Genomic DNA, 21201 nt, shown 5'->3' on the forward strand with positions numbered 1-21201 from the left:
ATTTTGCAGAATGAGAGCATTCTCCCCTTGTAGCCATCCCCTACATCCTGCCCCGTGCCCCACTTGCTTCTGTCACTGCCAGAACCTCCATATGACAGGCATTTGTTCAGCATAGCCAAATGGAAGTAGAACAGTGGGATAAAGAGAGAGGAGAACATCAAGTGAGCAGAGCTACCACAAAATCTCTACAAGGTATTTCTGCACCTGACTCTTCAGATAGGAGTCTATAAATCTTGTTCTCTATGCACGGCTAAAGGCACTCAGGACCTGAAGGAAGTCATCATGAGGGACATATAATACTTTCTCCTTTCCCCCACTTACTTTCTCCTTGCAGGAATTATAAAAGAAAAGAGTTCACAAGAAACAAACAAGAGGACAAAGTATCTTTCACTGAATCATTTACTCTCGTGCAAAGCTGATGACGAAAGTCTCATGGGCATAACTTTTGTATAAACCTAGGGCTGTGTATTTGAAACTGCATACTCTTTTTTTTCCTACCTGCTAGGTACTGCCACGTAATTTCAACACAAGATTATTATTAACGCAGGTCTATGCCACTGCTCTGGCCTCACAGAAGTTGTCAGGACTGTGTCTTTATGATCTATCATTAAACCTGAGAGCAGCATCATCATTATAGTTCATGTACAGTGGGAAGCACACAGCCCTCCCCGGAGTGCTGCACCCACATGCTTGTTTGTTGGTAGCAGGCCCAGGCTCTGGGCTGCTGATTATACAGCAAAGCACCTGTCCATGACTGGGGCAGACTTCCTGCTACAGCGCCACAGCTCCCTGAAATGAGATTTATGCAAACTGGCTAAAGTGTGATGTCACAGCGCGCTGATAGACCCAAGGGCTATCTGCCTTCTACAGACATTTGATAAAATCAGGAACTTCGCATACAACTCGGGAAGAAGTTCACCTCAGAACCTATAAGGGCAAACGATGAAAACTTGTTAGGGTCCTCCTATCCTGAGATCCACCACTGCCAAGGGACTTTACGGAGTCCGAGGATCTCTTCTTTTTTCTTTTTTTTTTCTTTTCTTTTTTCTTTATTTTTCCTTTTTTCCCCTTTTTTTAATATGATTTTTTGCAAGTCAGTTATTCTGGATGTTTGAAAACTGAATTAAGAAAAATTCACTCAGAAGTTGGCTGAATGTTGCAAGCTTGCAAAATGGAAGGATTTCCCCTTATTCCCCCTGTGAGTATATGGATTTATTTCTAATATGGATCATTGGGCTCAGTAGCAAAAGGCAAACTAAACTAGGTTTTATTATTTGAGAATACCTCTGTTTTGGTCTGTAATGCCAGGAAGTTTGGCTTAGGTCAATATATAAAACTAGTGACAACACTGCAATGAAAGGGAAATTAACATTTCCTCCCCAAACTTGTATCTGATTTTGATCTCCATTTGTTTTCAGAGATTAAATGTACGGTATTTTTGTACAGTACATTTATAGCAAGTCAGTAAATCTCTTTTCTTCAGTGCCGCCTACGTGATATAAAAGCCGTCTTTCTTCAGATTGTAATTCTTAATCATCTGAAGTCTCTGACATAGTTTATGTATTTAACTGTCTACCAGTCTGTGACAGAAGAGTTGTTGAATGCTGATTTTATATATTGCAGATTTTAGGACTCTGTGTGTTCTTTGCAATTATGGCATTTTAGTTTGTAACTTAATCTTTTCTTGAACTGAGTTCTCTTGAATTCATTTACTATGAAAAAGCATTTGGCAAATGGGGAAAAAAACCTACAGCCCTTATTTGGGTCTTTCAATGTTTCCTCTAAGATATAAATTTTTCTGTGTGCTTATGGGACAGGTCTATCCTTTCCTTAACTCTGAAGCATTGTTGCACTGCTGTAATTTATTGTATGCCGAGTTCAAAAATTATTATTTGTGAAGAAAATAATGTCACTAACCTGTTGTTCAGAAACCGACCTTAATGGGAAATCTCTAAGCAGGATGGGTACAAGGGGCCTTAACTAGATTTCATGAAGTTTGTAGAAGCTGAAGAGGTGTCAGATAAGGTGGTTTGCTTGGCTTTTTATGTGGTAGATGGCTTACAGTAATTGCTATATATGTGTCAGAGAATAGAGGGAGACAATGCAGGCCCAAGAGTTCTTTAACAAAAACTTGTATCAAATTTTGGTTTTGTCTTGTCCCATTTAATAAAGACTGAAGACATTTCTTATCTTCCATCCAGAGAGATGGCCCTTTGAATTCCTGTCATGTTCAGAATTCATGATGACTGAAAGTATTTGTCTTCTTTTTGAGGGAGACCCTTTATTATCTCAGTTTATCATCAGTGTCCCTGAAATCACCTATCTACCCGAAGGGTGAGAAGACCCTAAAAATCATTTTTCTTTTTCTTAAACACACGGAGTTGCCCAGTGGGTCTACTGTAAGTGCAACAGAATAGAAATCTGAATAGAAACCAAGACAATAAAAACGTATATAGAGATTTCTCCACATGTTACTTGTTGGGCTTAAAAAAAATAAGAAGAAACACAAACTTAGCTACCCCAGGAAACAGCCTCTCTATTCAAAAAAACACAATTGTTAATCTTCTGTCCATTCATTAACTCATAGCTATGTTTTCTGGACTTTTTTCTTTTTTCAGTATTGACTTCCAGGACATGTGTTGAATGAATGGACTGAAAATATAATATAGTTTGGCCCATATTCTAATTTGTGTTGCAGTTGATATTCTGTCTGAACTCTGTTCAGATGAGAGATACAACTGGTTGTGAAAATGCAATTATATCTTACTGGAGCACTTGACAGGGCAATTCGTTTTTTATTTTTGTGATTAAACTGTCAAAAAATTAATAATTTTGTGGTTTGTACTTTCAAAATTGCTTTAAGTGCACTTTGAGCACTGCCAGCTAGAGCCCTGCATGTCTGTGTCTCCTGGGACTTTTTCAGTGGGGACACATGAGCCTGTTTCTAGGCAGGAGTTGCAGCAACACTTTCCTCCTCCACCCCTCCCCGTTCAGTTGAGGGTGGGTCAGCAACTGCCTTCCTCTTGCCTCTGCTAGGAAACTCTTATCCTTCACTTGGAAAACACTGTTTAAATGGTTTGGGAGTACTGCATCTTCCTCTGAAGACTAGGAGTTTTGTGGGGAAAAGTTCTGCAGACTGGGTCTGCATCTTCCAATGCATGATAGAATTTAGTCATTTTAAGGGTCAAAAAATTAACTCAAACACTTTTGCCTAAAGAGGGTTCCAGTCATATATGAATCCCTAAGTAGCCACCTGTAGAAATCACAGCTTTGAATCAAGTACTTTTGCATGAGAGAAAAAATGCCCCACAGAAGTACTCTGTTCCACATAACTGCATTGTCAACACGGTCCAGTGAGGCTAGCCCAATGAGTAATCATGCTAGTATTTTTACTCATCTTTTCTAAAATAGTTATACTGTAATTTTTTTCCAAGGAAATATAGTTAATCTTGGCTTTAAAGCTTGTCTCAGCAGCACATCATTGGAAATTGTCTGAAGTATTTTTGAATCACATGCCAGTGAATAGTTATATCAAGATAACAAAAAGATCATCATTTAGTGAATTTACCATTTCCTGGAATCATCTGACAAAGTCTTGGGGAGTAATAAGATTTTCAGACTGCTATTCTGTTGTGTTCAATGTATCTCTCTTAACCAATGCCAACTGAGCTTTCTCTGAGTGGTTTTGTGGCTTTTCCCTTGAGTTTCAGGACAAAGATGGAAGACAGAGGCTACTCTTAATTTATCAAAGTCTGTGACAGAAAGTACTGTTTGTTGACCTCTTCCTTGAGGGTAGAATATGGTTTTAGATAGTTTGCTGCACCTCATGGCGTGCATGAAAGCAGATACCACAACTATGGTTCCTAACAAAGCTTTCAGTCACTCTTTTACATGGAAAAAACCGATTGAACAAATGGCTATTGACATCAGTTAAATATTAAACATAGGCTATTCTTTGCTTTTTGTCAGGAGCAAGAAAACTGTTCAGTGTCATGGAAGTGCTGTCAGTGAGATGATGAAATGAGTGTGGGTGGGGACGTTCCAGAGAAGGACAGGGCAAGTGGGTAAAGATTGGCACAACAGGCAACAGAAGTACATGGTGAAACCTCTTTTCTCTAATAAAGTTTCTAAAGAAACTTTTCTAAAAAAAACCAAAACAACAAACTGCCCCCCCAAAAAACAGAAAACAATTAAAAACAGATTATTGAAAATAGCCTCCATAATAAATAGAGGGAAATATCCCACCTTCCCATAGAATAATCAGAGAGAATACATGCTGTACTATCTCCTTTAAACACCATCTGATTAAGTTTATGATAAATAGACTTTAAAATATTTAATATGCATCTTGTCATGTTAGTTACTGTGCCCTTGAAGATCAGACACCAAGATAGAAAGTACTGGCATTACAAGTCATTTGTGGGAACAGATTGGCATGAGTTAACAAGGATATACACACACGTCTTTTATCAAAAGGATTACTGCACAGGAAACAAATTCAAGGACAAAAATTCCAAGAATCCCTAATAAGAGATTTTAAGCCCCAGAATTTCAAAACAGAGTTTATAGTACCCCAATGCCCTATGTAAAAGCAGATGTTTTTAGATGTTCAGTATCTCCAACTCTCTCTGCAGTCAGTCAGATCTGTAAATATTAAGGGAATCATTGTTTTAAGAGTCTATTTAACACACCTTCCTTTAGCTCTGGTCATTCAATACGCATCTGAACTTGTGAAAGTAGCTTTGAATGGTAAAATACTTCATTCTCAGCTCTCAGACTGTGAGACACAATTGTCTGAAAATGTGCATTAGTCTGAAGTGGGGGAGTTTGGAAATTGGGAAGAGACAACAAAGGAAAAGCACAATTAGGAAAAGTCAAGTGTTCTTTTCCATGCCTAAAATACATATTGTTTATCTACTTTTGGACTGATGCTTGGCCTTCCTGCCAAGCTATACTTCTGTAAAGATATGAGTGATAGATGCTTTGTTGTAGCAGTGGAAATTTTAGAAAATTAAACCTACATTGACAGGATACTGATTTCTTTCAAAACTTGTTTACTTTTGGCTAAATAGCTACCAGTTAAAAGCTTCAATGCATTTAGGTACTGATTTTTAAATAATGTCTATCAGTTTCTAGTATTTTAGATAAGAAGAAACAGAGATTCTTCTTTCAAACAATATAAGTTTATATGACTTTTTAACCTCTGTTTTTCCCAACTAGTATGATATGCCTTTCCCATTTAGATGTTGATGTTTCCCCTTTCACAACATATTTCCTTTGAATTACAGTAATTTATAATATAAATTATAAATTTAGTTTTTAATTTATACTATAAATTATAATAATTTACAATTCTGAATATGAAGACATAAGTTTATATGTTTAATAGGAAGCATATATTTAGGGAAAGGAAATGAGGGAGTGGGATGCACTAATTTGCAAAGATAATGAAAAGTAGATATTCCATTCAGAACTTTATACTGAAGAAAGCAAAATACAGTCTCATGACTTTTTCTTGTCAGAGATCAGAGTACACTAAAAGTTGAAGGAATGAAGATGAGTAAATACACATAACCACAGAGAGAACACCAAGAAAATACATAGCAAAAAAGCAGAAACATCAGAGAGAATGCATGCTGTACTGTCTTCTTTGACCACCCCCCTGAAATCTGGAAAATAGATTATACTTCCCATTATATCTCTGTGCGGATAAAGGGCAATTCTATTGGAATCACATAGATTTGGAAAGGGAGACTGTACCTACAGTACAGCTCTGGAGACCAGAGAAGACTCCCTTCACTGGTATTCCTGCTGCACATGCAATTGAATGATGATTTGTCCCTTTTCCTTAGTCTTTCCCTTAGATAGCCTTTATTGTGTGTTATCATCTTCTCAAGATTTCCCCAAAGCAATTATCCACCACCAATGATTATCTTTGGAGCTTGTAGCCATGTGATGGATTTTCTCCTGAGGCTTTGAATATTCCATGGATCTGATTCCCAGATTGTGTATGTGCTGAAAGTCACGAAATTTTGGACAATCTTCCCAGTGCAATTTAATGATACACTAATACAGCACGTGGCTGCTACTAAGGATTTACCAAGGTACAAAGTAATTGCTGAAAGTGTTTTGTTGGGGGTTTTTTTGTATGTGCTCTAACATCTTAATCCTCAGAAAGGGACAATCTTTAAATCCCCAAATTCCAACAGAATGAGCTGAAGGAGTTAACCAGAAGAATTAAAGAAACCAGGGAAAAAAAAGTCCTTTCCTTTTGCTAGCTGCTTATCTACCACCTCCATCTGGTTTTTAGTAGCAGCTGCTACCTTAGGTTTCATGTTCTCAAGCAGTCTAGAGGAGTAAGAAAAAAAGAAGCTCTTCTGTATTTCTGTCATGCTGTCACCACAGCATAAACTTACAAAATGCAGATATTCCAAAAATGTGACAGGTTCATGGAAGGAGAGAAAGAATTTGTGACATAGAAATAGGCATATGAAATATGAATGCAAAAAATATGCCCATCATGTAAGTTATCGTGTTATTTTAAATATTTGTTGTTCAAAGTTTGTTATGATGGAGTCATTAATAGAATTAAAATGTTTCTGTTAATACCTAGAAATACTAGAAATAATTTCCTTTCCAAAAAAAGCCAAGAAAGGTGGTTGAGTTCTCCTTTGCTGTTGACAATGCAAGAATTTGTTCACATTGGAAGGAAATACTGTAACAAACTTAACTGGACTAAGGTTTAACAAAACCCCATGAGAAACACCATCTTTCTCTAAGTCTTCATTCTGGAAATGAAGAAGAACGAACATTAAATGAAGCAACAAGATTGTGCACAACTAATAATAAACAACCTTTATTGCAACCACATAAGATCTTAATCAGTATTTGCATTGGAATACTAGGCCTGAGGAGGAAGAGAAGTAGGCAAGTTACCCTATGTCACCTGGTTTTGGAAGATAGAGAGGACTTAAATTCTACAGCTAAGCATCCAACAGGTCACAACTCACTATTTGCCCCACATTTGGACTTTTAAAGTCTTCACTGTGTATATCTAAAAGCCCTGTGTCGTTGATTTGAAGCAGCAAACGTTCAGAGTTCATCTTGGAGAGAAACTGAGAAAGAAAACGGTTTTATGCCCTCTGTCAATGTCACTACCCTCGCACAGACTGCCACCATTTAGTCAGACCTTGTAGAAACAATCAGAATAATATGTTTAGGCAAGACAAGTTTCTGCTTTCTCTTTTGCATTGTGAGAATCATCATCATCATCGTCAAGAAAAGAAAATGTCTGTTATTACCAAAGAAAATATTTCACCTTTACTTGTGCCTGATATCCACAACAGCTCTAAAGCAGTATCCTCAGAAGGCTGGAGTATGGGATGCAAGGGATTTGTGTATTACAACAGGACAAGTTCTGCTACACAGGCTGGGTCTCTTTTCCACTGGGATTACTCTTTTTTCCTCCAAATCAGTGTCCGGTGTCACGCAATTTATTTCTGCTGATTCAATAATAACTTGAAGTCTCCCCTTTCTTTCCCTAGGCAATATAAAATGGGTTGGCATCAGCCCTTCACTAACTATATGAATAATTTGGAAAGGATTTGTGTAAACTTACAGTTCTAAAAATTCCTCTTCTTTGTACAGCCCTCTGAAGATATGGTATCCTATGAGTCAGACCTCTACCGACAGCCCCATGACTATTACCAGTATCTCAACAGTGATGGAGAGAGTCATGGTGGTAAGTCAAAAAATATCTCCTTGGAGCATAAAGTCTCATGGGATACCACAGGAAATAGATTTAGGACATACAAGAAAACAACAAATCTGCTGCTGTGATCTATAATGTATAGGCACATATTTTCAAATCAGAAATGAACATTATTTTATTCTGCTTAATGGCACTGTTCCAACCCAGCAACTGCAACATGGTTTCTCTGAAAGAGCATTTTAAAAAGCACTGTATGATGCAAGGAGCTTCCAGAAAAGTGTATATCATTATCTCTATCCTTCATTATCTTTACTGTGTTTTTATTTTCCTCTGCAGATCAAAAGCATTCAGCTTGCTTCTCAACTTTTTGAGAACATGGATTTGCAACACTACTCCTCCTCTTACGTTCCCATGTTCAATTCCTATTTGACTTAGGTCCTAGATAATCTATTTGTGCTTTTATTTCAATTAGGTTTATTTGGTATTTAGCCTTCTTCAACTCCACGTATTTTTCTCTTTCTTTTGCTCTCTATTGCATGCTGCCACACCTAACAACTTTCACTCTTCCTTCAGTACACCCAAGTACTTCCTCTCTCTAAATCTATGTAAAACTTCCTTGTAGCTGTTTGTATGTAAACATAACTCAATGTAAAAATGCTATATGATTATTTATTACTTCAATTTATGTATGTAATTTCAAAGCTTTGGTGTCTATATTTTAATGTTGTCTGGGCACTGGACTCTAAATCAACGCAGAGGCGAGAGTCTTGCTTTGTGAATTTCATCTCCTGTGCAATACAATAATCCAGCAACACCACCCTGGAAATACCAGAGTCAATATTGACTCAGGAAGGAAAAGCACCGTTCTACTGTGTTACTGGTGGCAGTCCCTGCAGATCCTGGAGTTTCCCTGAAAGACTCCCACTGATACAGCAACCAGATCCATTGCTGTTATAATTTAAGACATGAACTTTTCATAGCACAGCACTGTTTTGTCTGTGGCAACAGAAGCTATCTTAAAGAGCAGTGAGTTACAGAGTAAGATCACTCTGAGCATTTAGCTGAAAGAGATTTCTATCTAAATTTGTTCTCTACATTGCATTCAGGAAACACCTATGATATTCTTAACACCTGGAGACAAAGAATTAATTCAGTTTTTATAAGTTATCTCACGGCATCTGTCAAGTCTCATTAATCATACCCAGCAAATTCCACATGGAAATTCGGGGTTTTTACATTATACCCCGTACCTGTTTGCACACTCATAAAACCGGATAACACTGATTATCTCAAAAGGCAATGGTGACAATTAAACAATAAATATAAAAGATATCATGTAGGAAAAAGCACTTGGAAATATCTTTTCTGTCATTAAGTCCAGGCTACCTCACACAAAAACATCCCTTTATCTTTCATAATTTTATCACCCCATCTGGTTTACTGCCCATTTTTCTGTTGAAAGACTGTTCCTAAGCTACATTTCTCAAATCAATAACATGATTTTACTCATCAAAATGAACACAACAAAAACTGGATAGTCACCTGTATGGGTTATAGCCTAAGCAGTACCTAAACACCCACTTTAAACAGAAATTTGTCTGTTCCTAAAGTTGTGCTACACTTGTCCTAAAGAGCTTAAAACCATATTTTTAATTCCTAACATAAGTGCTTATGGAAGACACAACTTAAACCCAACCTGCACATTTCAGTCAGATTTTTATTTAGGAAAGCACCTGTAATGTAGTTGGTTGTGTATAAATATCAAATGTGCCCTGTGCTGTCCTGAATTGCTCACAGTCCAAAAGAGCAGTGAACAACCAAAGAGTACAGATGGAGAGTGAAAACAACAAGTTATTCCAGTTTCCTTCTTTCCTACAAATATTGAAAAAAACAACTTTGGCTTTCATTTTGTTTACATGACAGAAGTATAGGGTCTTTAGAAGAGCCATGCAGAAGAGCAGGAAAAGGATGCCACAAACTACGTTTAGAAATATGTACTAAGTGTTCAGAACAAATTGGATAAAAGCACAATGATTGAAAAATGGAGGGGGAAAGGAATAAAAAAGGTACTACCGTGACAGCAGTGAAAGAGACAAGAACCTGATTAGCTAGGGGAAAAAAAAAGAAGAAGTAAGAACAGAACTGTGAGAGAGAAGTTCAGCTTGGGGTACAGGGAGATCCCTCACAATACATAAAAATAATTTTTCAGGCCTACTCAGTACCAATATGCACCTCAAAACTGCCAGTTAATGCAAATAGATGCCTCTAGACAGAATAACACTTCTGATTTTGCTGACAAGGGACTGCTAAAGAAATAGGAAATTTTCCTCAAGTGTCAGACTACCTCTCTCTCACTGCTAGCAAATTAATTTTGTGAAAGGGAGATGGCAATGTCTTAATCTGTAGATCTGTGCTACATGCATTACTGTCACCTTTTCCTCAAATATAATGCTGAAGGAAACCCTTACTCCATATTTACACAAATAGGCAGTAAAGTCCACATCAAAAGCTGTAGATCTGTGCCACTAGTGAGTAATATGTAGGAAATAATTTCCAACAAGTGAACACTGATTTTAACAAGCAAAACCACAATGTGATGCATTGTGGGATTATTTTCTGTACTGTAGTGTATCTATGTTTTAAAAACTGTAATAAACACAGAGACACAGTCACGCAGGACAGAAGCTGCTTCAAGTGATCATGTATTAGTCCATCACCCTACCCTGAGCTTGTAAGTCTGTAAGTGTAACACAGCATATTTTGTAACACTAATGCAATCTTAGTAATTACCTAATTCCACTGCAGCTTTGTCTCTATGTTACTACCAAACATTATAGGTTTAGTAAAAATCACTTTCTGTATGAAGCTGAGTGCTGACCCTTGTTTGCTTCATTCCTAGCCTTATGGAACTCACTAGATTTCATGATCTGGGATTTTATTTTTGTCCTACATCCTGGAGTAACACGATCATTTAAGAATCTCACCTTTGATTTTATTAGCCCACATAGAAGTGGAAGAAAGTCCAAACAGGTGGATCTCTATCTTAAATCCTATATGAAAAAAAGAAAGAATTCCAAACTTCATTAAAAAATCCCTTCCCTTCAAAGTTATTCTCATGAATTGATGGGGCCTGACTCACAGGTTTTTGAATATTTGGCATTATTAAAGTCATGAAGTTTGTAAAGTGAGAGCTAATGAGATTCTAATATTGTTTTAGATAAGACTGACACTCTGCCCAGGACTACAGTACTCTTCTCAAGTGTTTCTGCAGTATCTGATCAAGACATTGAGTTTCCAATGTCCTTCAATATTTTTCTCATTTTCCCTATGGGTTTTTTCCTTGACTTGTTTTTTCAGATACGCAAAACACAGTGTGACTTGTAAGCTATGCAGTGTGGAGCTGTGAAAGAAACCCTCTCCTAGTTCAACATGTGTTGGAAAATCTGCCCAGCCCAGAGCAGAACTAGCCAGAGCCATTAAGCCAGACCTTCCAAGTGCATCCATGCCAGCAGCTGTCTCCTCAGCCAGGGCAGAGCACTGTGCTGACAGAGCTGTCACATTTCCAGATCAATAGCTGGCTCATGAATTTCTGCACGGCTTTGCACTGCATACATAATACAGATTTAGCCCATTGCTCCACTTTTATTAGAAATACCTTCCTTGAGCCTGTTTCATATTCCAACTGCTGGTTCTACCATTTTTCACCTATTAAAACAGGAGCAAAGCAATTTACAGTGGTGAGAAGGTGTATGAAAAAGTTTGGTCATGTTTTCTCACTTGTGGAGTGAGAACCTAGCTCCATGGTGAATATTAACACAATGGCTTTAGGTCAGCTATGGCTTCCCAACAGGCTAACATCCTCTCGTTCATGGGAGGGAGTTCAGAGTTCATGATTGTCCTTCCCCTAACCTTTCAGTACATACAAGACCAAAACAAACATGATCTCCATGTCTCTGTAAGAGAGAATTTTTTTCACATCCTCTTTCACTTCACATGAAATTTCTCATAATGACTCCATTGTGTAGCTATAACTTGGCTTTTAATGACATTTTCCTTTACTCAAAGAACAGGCACTTTCCATTTCTAGAATTTTTCTCTCCTGTCTTTTTTCTTCCTTCCACCTTCATGTTTTAGAGAAAAGAACATAATTGCTATGTGTTACTGACATAACACTAACAAAGAGCACAGAAGTAAATTTTCTGGTAACTCTAATATCTTCAGACACAGATATTTAGATATTTCTCTTTTAATTTTCATGTGCAATAACTTAGCCAGGATGGTTAACTGCAGAAGGGCTTGTGGAGACAGATTTGTAATTTCTCTTCTAATGTTACTAAACCAATTTGTTTTTCCTAAGCATCACTGGGAAATTATAGATAATTTAGAAAGAATAAGGACTTTGGTCCCTATAACAACTTGAATGTTTGGACATAAGTTTGTGTTGAAGTAATTTCTGACATAGATTTTTTTGTAGTGTAATACCATTATGTCATTACTTTAAATCCTATATGCTGTGCTAATAGTATTATTTTATTACTGTCTTTTTACAGCAGCATCTAATTCCATCAAAAAGGACTTTAGTAATTAATATTATAATTAATAATTAGTTATTAGCATGAATATGCATAAATAGTGTTCCATAGGTTAATTAATCTGCCAAGGGAAAAGTTAAAACTGTTCTGGAACAACAGTAACCTTGTCATAGGCTCCAAAAAACGAAGAGGTATCTTGAAGTATAAAAACATGACTGCTGATTAAAAAGTATTTTAAAAGAATCAAAAGTAGGCCACCTAGAGGGTGCACAGATACTCATGGCTTCGCATGTTGGAAAGGTTCTTTGTTCTCTCTTGGCCACCATGTTTTCTACTAGTAAGACATTCCACAGCTGAAGACCTGCCATTGACACCTCAGAGACTTTTTCCTGGGCTTTGTCATCCTCCTAATTATGCATTGATGTCATTTGCTGTTGTAGATTATCAATGACAAGGGCTCTTTGGGAATACACATTGCCCTCCAACGGAGCACCTTCCACACAGCAAGAAGAGCCAGATTGTTCTAAGGAACAAGAGTTTAGATTACTCCTGCAATGTATTCTCAACAATTTAATATGCAGGGCTGCCCATGGTACATGGGACCTCAGTGGTTAGCTCTACTTAAAGAAATCTGCAGTCATTTAACCCAGAGAAAACAAGAGTTAGTGTGGCTCAGTCTTCCAGCTAAACGGAAAGGTTTCACGCTGAAAGTGCTCAAAGCTTCCTACCACGACACAGCCTTAGATAACCTTTGGATTTCAACTCACACACTCTGCTGTTTCCTGGGTTGAAGTAGATGTGGATGTTAAAATACCTGGGTACTTTGCACCCATTAACCCCACTTTTTTACCCTAGAAACTGAAATCTTTGTCTTGAACTGCAACATGAAGAAGCGCTACTGTGCATTGTAATTGTCTTAGGGCTATAAAATCCATACATAGCCCACAGAAAGTGCCATACAACAAAGCAAATAAGTGACAAAGTAATGCAGCAGGTCCCTGGATGCTTTTATAAGCACATTTCCACCCCTTCCACATGCAGTGATGAGGTTTATTCGTGAATCAGAAAAGCAGAAAGGACAAAAAAGTAAGTGCTGGTGTCACAAAGGGTGTGATAGAGCCTCCAAATAAATTTCTACAGGCCTGAGAACAAAGGCAGCTAAAGGACCTTACAGTTTCTCAAGTACAACTATGTTTGGTATTACATTCACTGAGTTAACTCTAAAGGAAGCCACATTCAAGTCATTCTCCTGGATTTCAAATCCTCAGTGTTATTACACTTAACTGTTTGAAACATAAATGGGGAAGGATGAGGAGACAGAAGATGAGAAAAGGAACAAATTTGATATTTAGGAAAAATATTCATAGCACATTAGTATCCTGATAATGTCATGCACAATAACATTATATTGCAGAACTAGACAATTGTTCCTCTATAAATTTAACTACATTTAGAGAAACATGTTCAATTCTGTTATTGAATGGATGTCAACAGTTGGGAGGGAGCTTGGAGAGGTGTACAAGTGTGAATAGGGGGGTGATTATACTGATTTGCACTGAAAGACTGAGAGCTGAAGCTGGGTTAAGTGATAATTAGAAGTAGATTGTAAAAGTACATGACAGCAAAACATGTGAAAAACATGTGAAGGGCAGGACAGAAATGATTTATAATAGTACAAAGGAAGAAAACTTGGAATTGTAATATATAAATTAGAACTGGTACACAGAATATCATAAAGAAATCTTGGCCATGCATAAAATGATGCACGAAAAGGTAAAATCTGGAAGATTAGTTCTGAGTTCAGTCAGAGCAGAGGACATAGTGTTGACACTGATTTTAAAAACAGGCGGCACATAAACATGTGCAAAATTATGTATGCAGCTATTGTATAAGAGAAATAGAATTAGCAATACTTCACACTTCTTGTAGAAAATTTTCAATTTTGAGCAGCAAATATGACGTTCTAAAAACTTGAAGGCTTATGTGGAACTAAAAAAGCCAGAAATCTAAAACTGAAAATGATATGGAATTTAATTTCAAGGATAAATTAATCAGGAAACAGGACAGTGGTTATTTAAGTACTTCATGTTTTTGAAAAAAATCCAAATTATCACAGAAATTTCAAATGTACTAAAGAGATAAAAAGGTGGAGAAGGAGTCTGCATTAGAATTTAGCCTTCCTGTAAACAGTGTACACCAGATTTCCACATGTTTCTCCTTTTATTCTCTAGTATTGGTACTTCAAAATGTGTGATACAGCAACACAGGATTACAGGAAATATCTAGAAAAGTGCCTTTCCTGCAGCATTCCTGAGATTTTGCTAGCAGAGTAAAATAAAGACTAAAGATAGCTGCCGAATAATCTTAACATTTTTTCCACCTCCTCATTTCCATAAGGAGTGTAATAAGAATATGACAGTATGAAGATCAGTAGAATTTGTCTCAAGAACGACAATGTTTTGAAACTTGTCATGGTCTCTTCTTGAGAAAGGTGCCAGCATTAACATCTTTTGCATCTTGTGTTAAATTATCATGGAAATCCATCTCACTATCTGAGAGTATTGTCCTACTTAAAGTGGCCTAAGTATTACTTCCCAGCCACAGGAATTTATGAGATCAGGAAAAGAAACTTTACAGGGATCTATACAGATTGTCAGCAGAGACAGACAGGTCAACAGGAGTGGTTTGGAGAGGGCAGAAAGAGCAGTGACAGGGGTAAGAACCAAAGAAAGCCAGGTAAATGCCATGTTTTTTAATCTTGCAATGACAGACAATTTTTTTAAACTTTCTTTAGATCATTATTGGGAATATCATCCACACCACATGCACAGTGAGTTTGAGACCTTTGGAGACAACCATTTCACAGAACTGCAGAGTGTGCAGCCTCCCCAGCTGCAGCAGCTCTACAGGCACATGGAGATTGAGCAAATGCATGTCTTGGATTCTGCAATCCCAACCACACACATCGGACTCAACCACCAGGTGCGGTTACCAGCCCCTGCTCAGAATTTCAGATGATAATTAATGGTAAAGAAAATAGTGCATTAGGGAATGCAAACTGTTAAGTGAAAGAGATTGCTGAAAAGAATTACTCAGGTTCTTAGGGCATGTAAAGCTCTTCATTCTCAGGACAAATGTATTTTAAACATTCTTTTTACCTGGATAATGAGAAGTCACGCTCCTCACACTGTCTAAAAAGAGAACTGCATTTTGTGGAGGTGTTTGGAGTTTCTAATTTTTGTTTCATTTGGAATGAAAATCAACTGGTTTGCAATCCTGCAGATGAACTGGACCTGAGAAGCTTTGTATCATCATAGCGAGGGTACCCATGACTCTTAAGAAGTAATTCTGAGCTTTGAAGTAGTAGTAAGGTTTTAAATATTTCCAAGGAACCCTGACATTCTTACATGACTTGTATGAGAAATGCTAACAAAGACAAGTCACTGGTAATTTCTACCACAGTCTGAGGAGAACATACTTGTGCTTCTCTCTGGGAGTAAACAAGTCACAAGCCAAAGCACACTGTCTTGTCTTTGCTCAGATTTTACATGAAGCCAGGCATTTCCCTGTAAGAAAAAGATACTCCACTATGCAGTAAAGATAGTCCCCAAAGCACCAGTGAATTCTCACTGAAGCTGAAATTATAAGGTGTTCCATCATACTGCAAAGATACTAAGCACAGTAGGTGTGGAAATCACTCTTGATCCTACAAGACTATGCCCTAAAGTCATTACTGAAAGCAGTAAGAAAGCTGGGAGTTCTTGTGCTAAAGAGTTTCCCAATATACATGAAATGTCCTAAATAAAATGACAGAGTAGAATTGAAGTCAGAGAAAAGAGCATTTGCTGATTACAGTGCTGCATGTAACAGTGGCCTTGCTGAAACTTGGTGAGAAAAACCACATGCATGGGGTTATCATTTAGGGTTTCTCTGTTCAAAGCAAACTGAAATTGTATGTTAATACTGTGTTAATCAAAAAGAAAGAAGAGAAAAAATAGAATGAGTAAGTTAACACTGAAAACAGGAAACTGCAAGCCATAAAAAAATCAGGAATAGAATATAAGATGTCGATACAAACAAAGAATTAGGAACAGAAAGTTACAAATATAAAAAATGCTTAATGGAACAGCAGTCTGTGGGAAGCTTCAAGCTGTTTCAGTTGCTCATTGCAACTGCTAATACCTAATGACCAACCATTACCTCTGGCCAAAGGCAAAGGATGAAAATGAGCCCCTTTAGGAATGTCTTCAGAAGGACAGCTGAAAAACAAGAGAGGGCACTTCTGCTTATCCCCCTTCATTCTACTCAGCTATGGCCTTTCATTTCAGGATGAAAGGCAGGGAACTAATTTTGTTACAACTTCTGATAAAGAGCATTGTTCTCTCTCTGCCCCTCCCCATACCAAGCTGCAGAAGATGTTAGTATGCAGAATTCACCACTACCCTCCTTTTCCTTACCAGCAGGGGATCTTTGGCTTTTTACTTTACTTTTATTCCTAGAATAGCTCATGCAAATAGTACTTGGCATGCTCTGAAGTTCAGCTTCTGGTGTGTCTCAGTCACAGTCCCAGGCAAAGAAACAGAAGCGGGAAGTAAGTTTTAATCCTCCTCTGAATTTGCTAGTTTCTAACTAGCGTGCCTGTCCTGCAATATCAGAGTTACTGTTTGCAATAAAGGAAGAACAAGCAAAGACATTTCTTTAATTGTCTGTTAATATCACATTACTTTGTGAAATCAAATTTGAAGTTTAACCTGTTCATGAACAAGATTTGTTTAAAAGTTTTGTTAGCCTGCCAACAGGGGCCTCACAAATAATAAAATAAGAAAAAAATATTCATTCGGAAGGGAGGATGAAATAAAAGGTTGGAAAACTGTGAGAAGAACTTTAGAAAGAGGAAAATCACACGTGAGTGCCACAGACCCTGAGAAAACATCAGAAAATGGAAAGTAGCTAGTAGTTCCTTAAGTTTTCTCCCTCCAGAACAGTGTTAGTAACCTGGCTCTTTATAGCACACTGGCCAGTCCTCTGTGACTCTGTAACTCTGTCCCAAAACTGCGTGACACTGTATTGGCCTTGCTGAGTTTCAGGTGCAAAGGAAGTGTAAGCAAAGACAGAACAGTCAGGGAAAGTGGGGACAGCATGGGGAAAGCTCACTCAACTGCCCAGGCTGGCCTCTGCAACCACCTCTGCTTCAAAGACACCATGTCCCCCCCCCACTCTCCCACTGTCCCACTCCAGCCCCAGAGAAGAGGTTCCTTACTCCCACACGACCTCCCAAAACACTCCAAGTTTCCACAGCCTTTTTCTCTGCAGGGGCACCAATCTCTGTTCCCCTCCCCTGTAAGACTCTGTCCCACCTTCTCAATCCCCTTCCCCCATGGCAAAGTCTCTCCCTTCCTTCCTACCCCGGAGGCTGCAGCTTTCTTAACTGTAAAAAGCTAAAGGTGCCTGTGGTGAGGGCTGAAGTTTCGCTCTTGGGGATCTGACAGGAAGCTTACACGCACTCTTGCCCAATCCTGCCCTTCCTGCCAGATCGGCTCCAGCCAATCTGCCAACTCATTAACTGCCGGCTGCTGTGCCCCAAACCAGCCCTCTGCACACGCCTTATTGGGACATTTTAAGGTGGTGCAAAACTCATCCGAAAAGCACCACTCGGCAAAGCCCAGCACGCGGTGGGTGGTGTGACTCATGAACACCCACTGCCCGCTTCAGTGTCTGAGTTGTCCCAGGAAGGGCAGCAGGCTCAAAACATCCTTTCCTGGGGAAGGAGAAGAGCAGTTCAAAAGGAGCTCACTTTCAAGGACCGTCATCTGTCCCATTTCATGAAAGCTACATAAGATATGCTGCTGGGTTTGGGGGGATGTTGGTTGGGTTTTTTTAAAGTAGGAATTGGGTTCTTACTCCCTGCCCCTCAGACTGATATGTTTCTCATTATTAAATAAGAAGATGCAATAATTTGTGGCAACTGGTCATGTTTCCTAGCAAACCAGACCACAACTGAGAATTTACAGAGCTGAGGTATATTCCACACTGCTTCTGACAACATCTCTATATAAGGGCAAGAGAATTTAACACAAAAACTAGCTTGCTAGTTTTGCAGATGAGAAATCCCCCCTAATGGGGAATTTTCAGATAGCCATTTGGGAAAAGAGAATATGGGCTGATATGATGTATCCCTTATCTTAGTGTTAAGGCTATTCCCCTCCTCATGGGGGAAATTTAAGACAGAAAGCCGATGGACCAGTATAATCCCAACTCTAAATTTGGATGCAGTCCCATAGGATTTCGCTGACGTCAGAAGGTACTGTGCCTGAAAAAGGAAGAGGACAACAGAGCCAAAGCCAGCCATGATAGGGCAGTATTGTTCATCTCTTTCAAATTTAGCTCCAGATGGTCTGTTTTAGAAAAAAAGTTGTTCTGAAAAGCAGTTTCACTCTGGGGATAGACAACCGGGATCAGAAACTTATTAGGAAGAAAGCAAGCTTTGGGGAGATGTGGGGGAAGAGGGGCAGTGTTACTTGCACAGGATATAAGGTATGGGAAAGTTCTGACATTCACAATGTTATTCATCCTTCCGTCTTGTAAAGGTGCATTGTTGTACATGTGTAAGTGGTGACTGTTATCTGAAAGTGCTTCTTAATAGGATGGCATCTACTATAAATGTCAACAACTAAGTCACTCAGTATTACAGTAAACATTTTCCCATACCTCTTACTTTCTTCCCCCTTTTCTCTGTGACTCTTTTCATTACATTTCCTTTTTTAATTTTGATGCCCTACTCTCTATCATTGCCTTCTCCCTCTACTACTCTGTTCTCCAAAAGGTGTCATATTTGCCCCGGATGTGCCTACAGTACTCCTCTCCACCTCAGCCCAGTTCTGACGAGGAGGACATAGAGAGGCAGAGCCCCCCATTGGAGGTATCAGATGGGGAGAATGATGGTGTGGACCCTGGGCCTGGAATTATGCATGGAGAAACAGGTCAGTGAAAACAGAAGGATTTTGTCAAGCTATGAACTGAGTAGCTGTTACATTACCACGATGATAATGAATAAAACTGTAGAACTGCTGTGCTAGTATTTTATGCCACTGCCAAAGCTTTTATTTCCCTGACTCCTTGCACTCTCCTGTCCTCTGAATCTTTCACAATCATAACTATCTCAAACCTCATTTCTTTAGGTACTCACCTCCCTCCTCCGGCTTTGTCTGTTGGGGCTTCCCGAATGGAAATGGCTGTTGCCATTTCTACTCCAATTTATATTAACAGCTGGGAAAACCAAGACAAGAAGGTCAAGGAAGAACCAATTTAAAAAAAATATTTATCTCTCTTTGCTCAGTACCTGAGAGTCACATTCTGTATAACCTGCCAAAATCAGGTTTAGATTAGTTTTGAATTAGCAATGTCTTTCAATTAGCTTCAAATTAGCAAATTAATTTTGGAAGTTTAGCCTTTGGAATTACTTATTCTTGTTTTTTCTTCTTGGTACATCAATCCACAATATGTCCTCACAGTGTTATGTTGTCTACTGTTACAAATGCTGCAAACTGAAGAAGTTAGTCTCTCCCAAGCTAGCTGGAACACTTAGGTGCATTCTGCTGTTTCACCAGGAACTACACACAAATACTAATGATCCACTGGCTTTCTTCTTTGACTTTCACACAGGCAGCAAGAAAAAGATACGTCTGTATCAGTTCCTTCTGGACCTTCTTCGCAGTGGGGACATGAAGGACAGCATTTGGTGGGTGGACAAGGAAAAAGGTACTTTCCAGTTCTCCTCCAAACACAAAGAAGCATTGGCGCATCGCTGGGGCATCCAGAAAGGCAATCGCAAGAAAATGACCTACCAGAAGATGGCACGGGCTTTGAGAAACTATGGCAAGACAGGGGAAGTCAAGAAAGTTAAGAAGAAGCTGACCTACCAGTTTAGTGGAGAGGTGATGGGAAGGGGGGCCACTGATAGGAAGCATTATCCTCACTGAGGCCATGGGACCCTGAGCAAGAAAAATATTAAGAGCTCCTGGCTGGACACCAGCAGAGGAGATGGACGCATCTTTCTCTTTGCTTCCTGTGCCCCATTCTCTGCCTTTAAACAGCCTTTATCATCAGATGTTTCTGGTACGAATTCCCTTCTTCAGCATCTGAGAATCCTAATCATGACAGAATTCTTTGCTTCCATCCTCCAAGTTGGACAGAGTTGGGAAATTTAAACAATGTACAAATATATTGTTGTCAGGAAAGATCTTTTTTTTGATTGTGTTGCAACTAAAGAATAGAGCCGATGAAGTTTTGCCTCCAGAGGTGGTGCTGTGTCACTCACAGTGACACCGCGTTAGCTTCCAGCTTTTAAACTAGCATTAATACAGGCTCTGCCGCAGCTCTCAGAGCTAGAGAGAAGTTTGCAGATCTTGGAATGATACTCGTTCTTTTAAATAGTAATAACATGTACATATTTAATAAAATTAGATATAATGAAGTTTTGATGTTTGCATAATAAATGACTACTTCACAAACAAGCGTCACACATTCAGTTATGCAGACACAGCTCCTGTGTGGTGTCTGAACAAAAGGTGCACTGGGTTATAGGGCCTTACCCATCTGTAGCTACTTCTTAATTTATCTGGAAACATCGTCAGTGGTGTCAAACTCAGTAACAAATATAACGGGTGAAATGCATTACTGTGAAAGGGACTACAGTACTGAAGGAAATTGAAAAATACATCTATATATATATACATATATATATACATATATATATTTCTCACTATTTTTTCCTGTGCAAACGAAACACTGCCAGTTGAACTTTTTCTGGTCATATATACCAAGAATTGCATTTATACTTCCATCCTGTTTAGGATATAATAATTAACCATGTTCTTCTGTGGTTTCACTTATTTTCCTGCTCATGTTCTTTCTTCTTGCTTTCCCCCACAGTGATACCTTGATTCTAGCTTATGAATC

At 38.5% G+C, this 21201-nt stretch overlaps 1 protein-coding gene across 1 annotated transcript; it reads left to right on the forward strand.

Moving 5' to 3' along the window:
• The first annotated feature begins 780 nt into the window (after nt 1–780).
• On the forward strand, nt 781–20716 carry SPI1 (Spi-1 proto-oncogene). Its single transcript, XM_042038566.1, has 5 exons — nt 781–1198; nt 7648–7741; nt 15038–15225; nt 19067–19223; nt 19906–20716. The coding sequence occupies exons 1-5, from the start codon at nt 1154–1156 to the stop codon at nt 20220–20222; spliced, it is 801 nt and encodes a 266-aa protein (XP_041894500.1). The 5' UTR covers nt 781–1153; the 3' UTR covers nt 20223–20716.
• Nucleotides 20717–21201: the final 485 nt, after the last annotated feature.

The sequence above is a fragment of the Corvus kubaryi genome, unplaced genomic scaffold (genome assembly GCF_017639235.1).
Source record: "Corvus kubaryi isolate FWS band 111438036 unplaced genomic scaffold, C.kubaryi_AGA036_p1.0 37392, whole genome shotgun sequence".
In the NCBI taxonomy this organism is placed as follows: domain Eukaryota; kingdom Metazoa; phylum Chordata; class Aves; order Passeriformes; family Corvidae; genus Corvus; species Corvus kubaryi.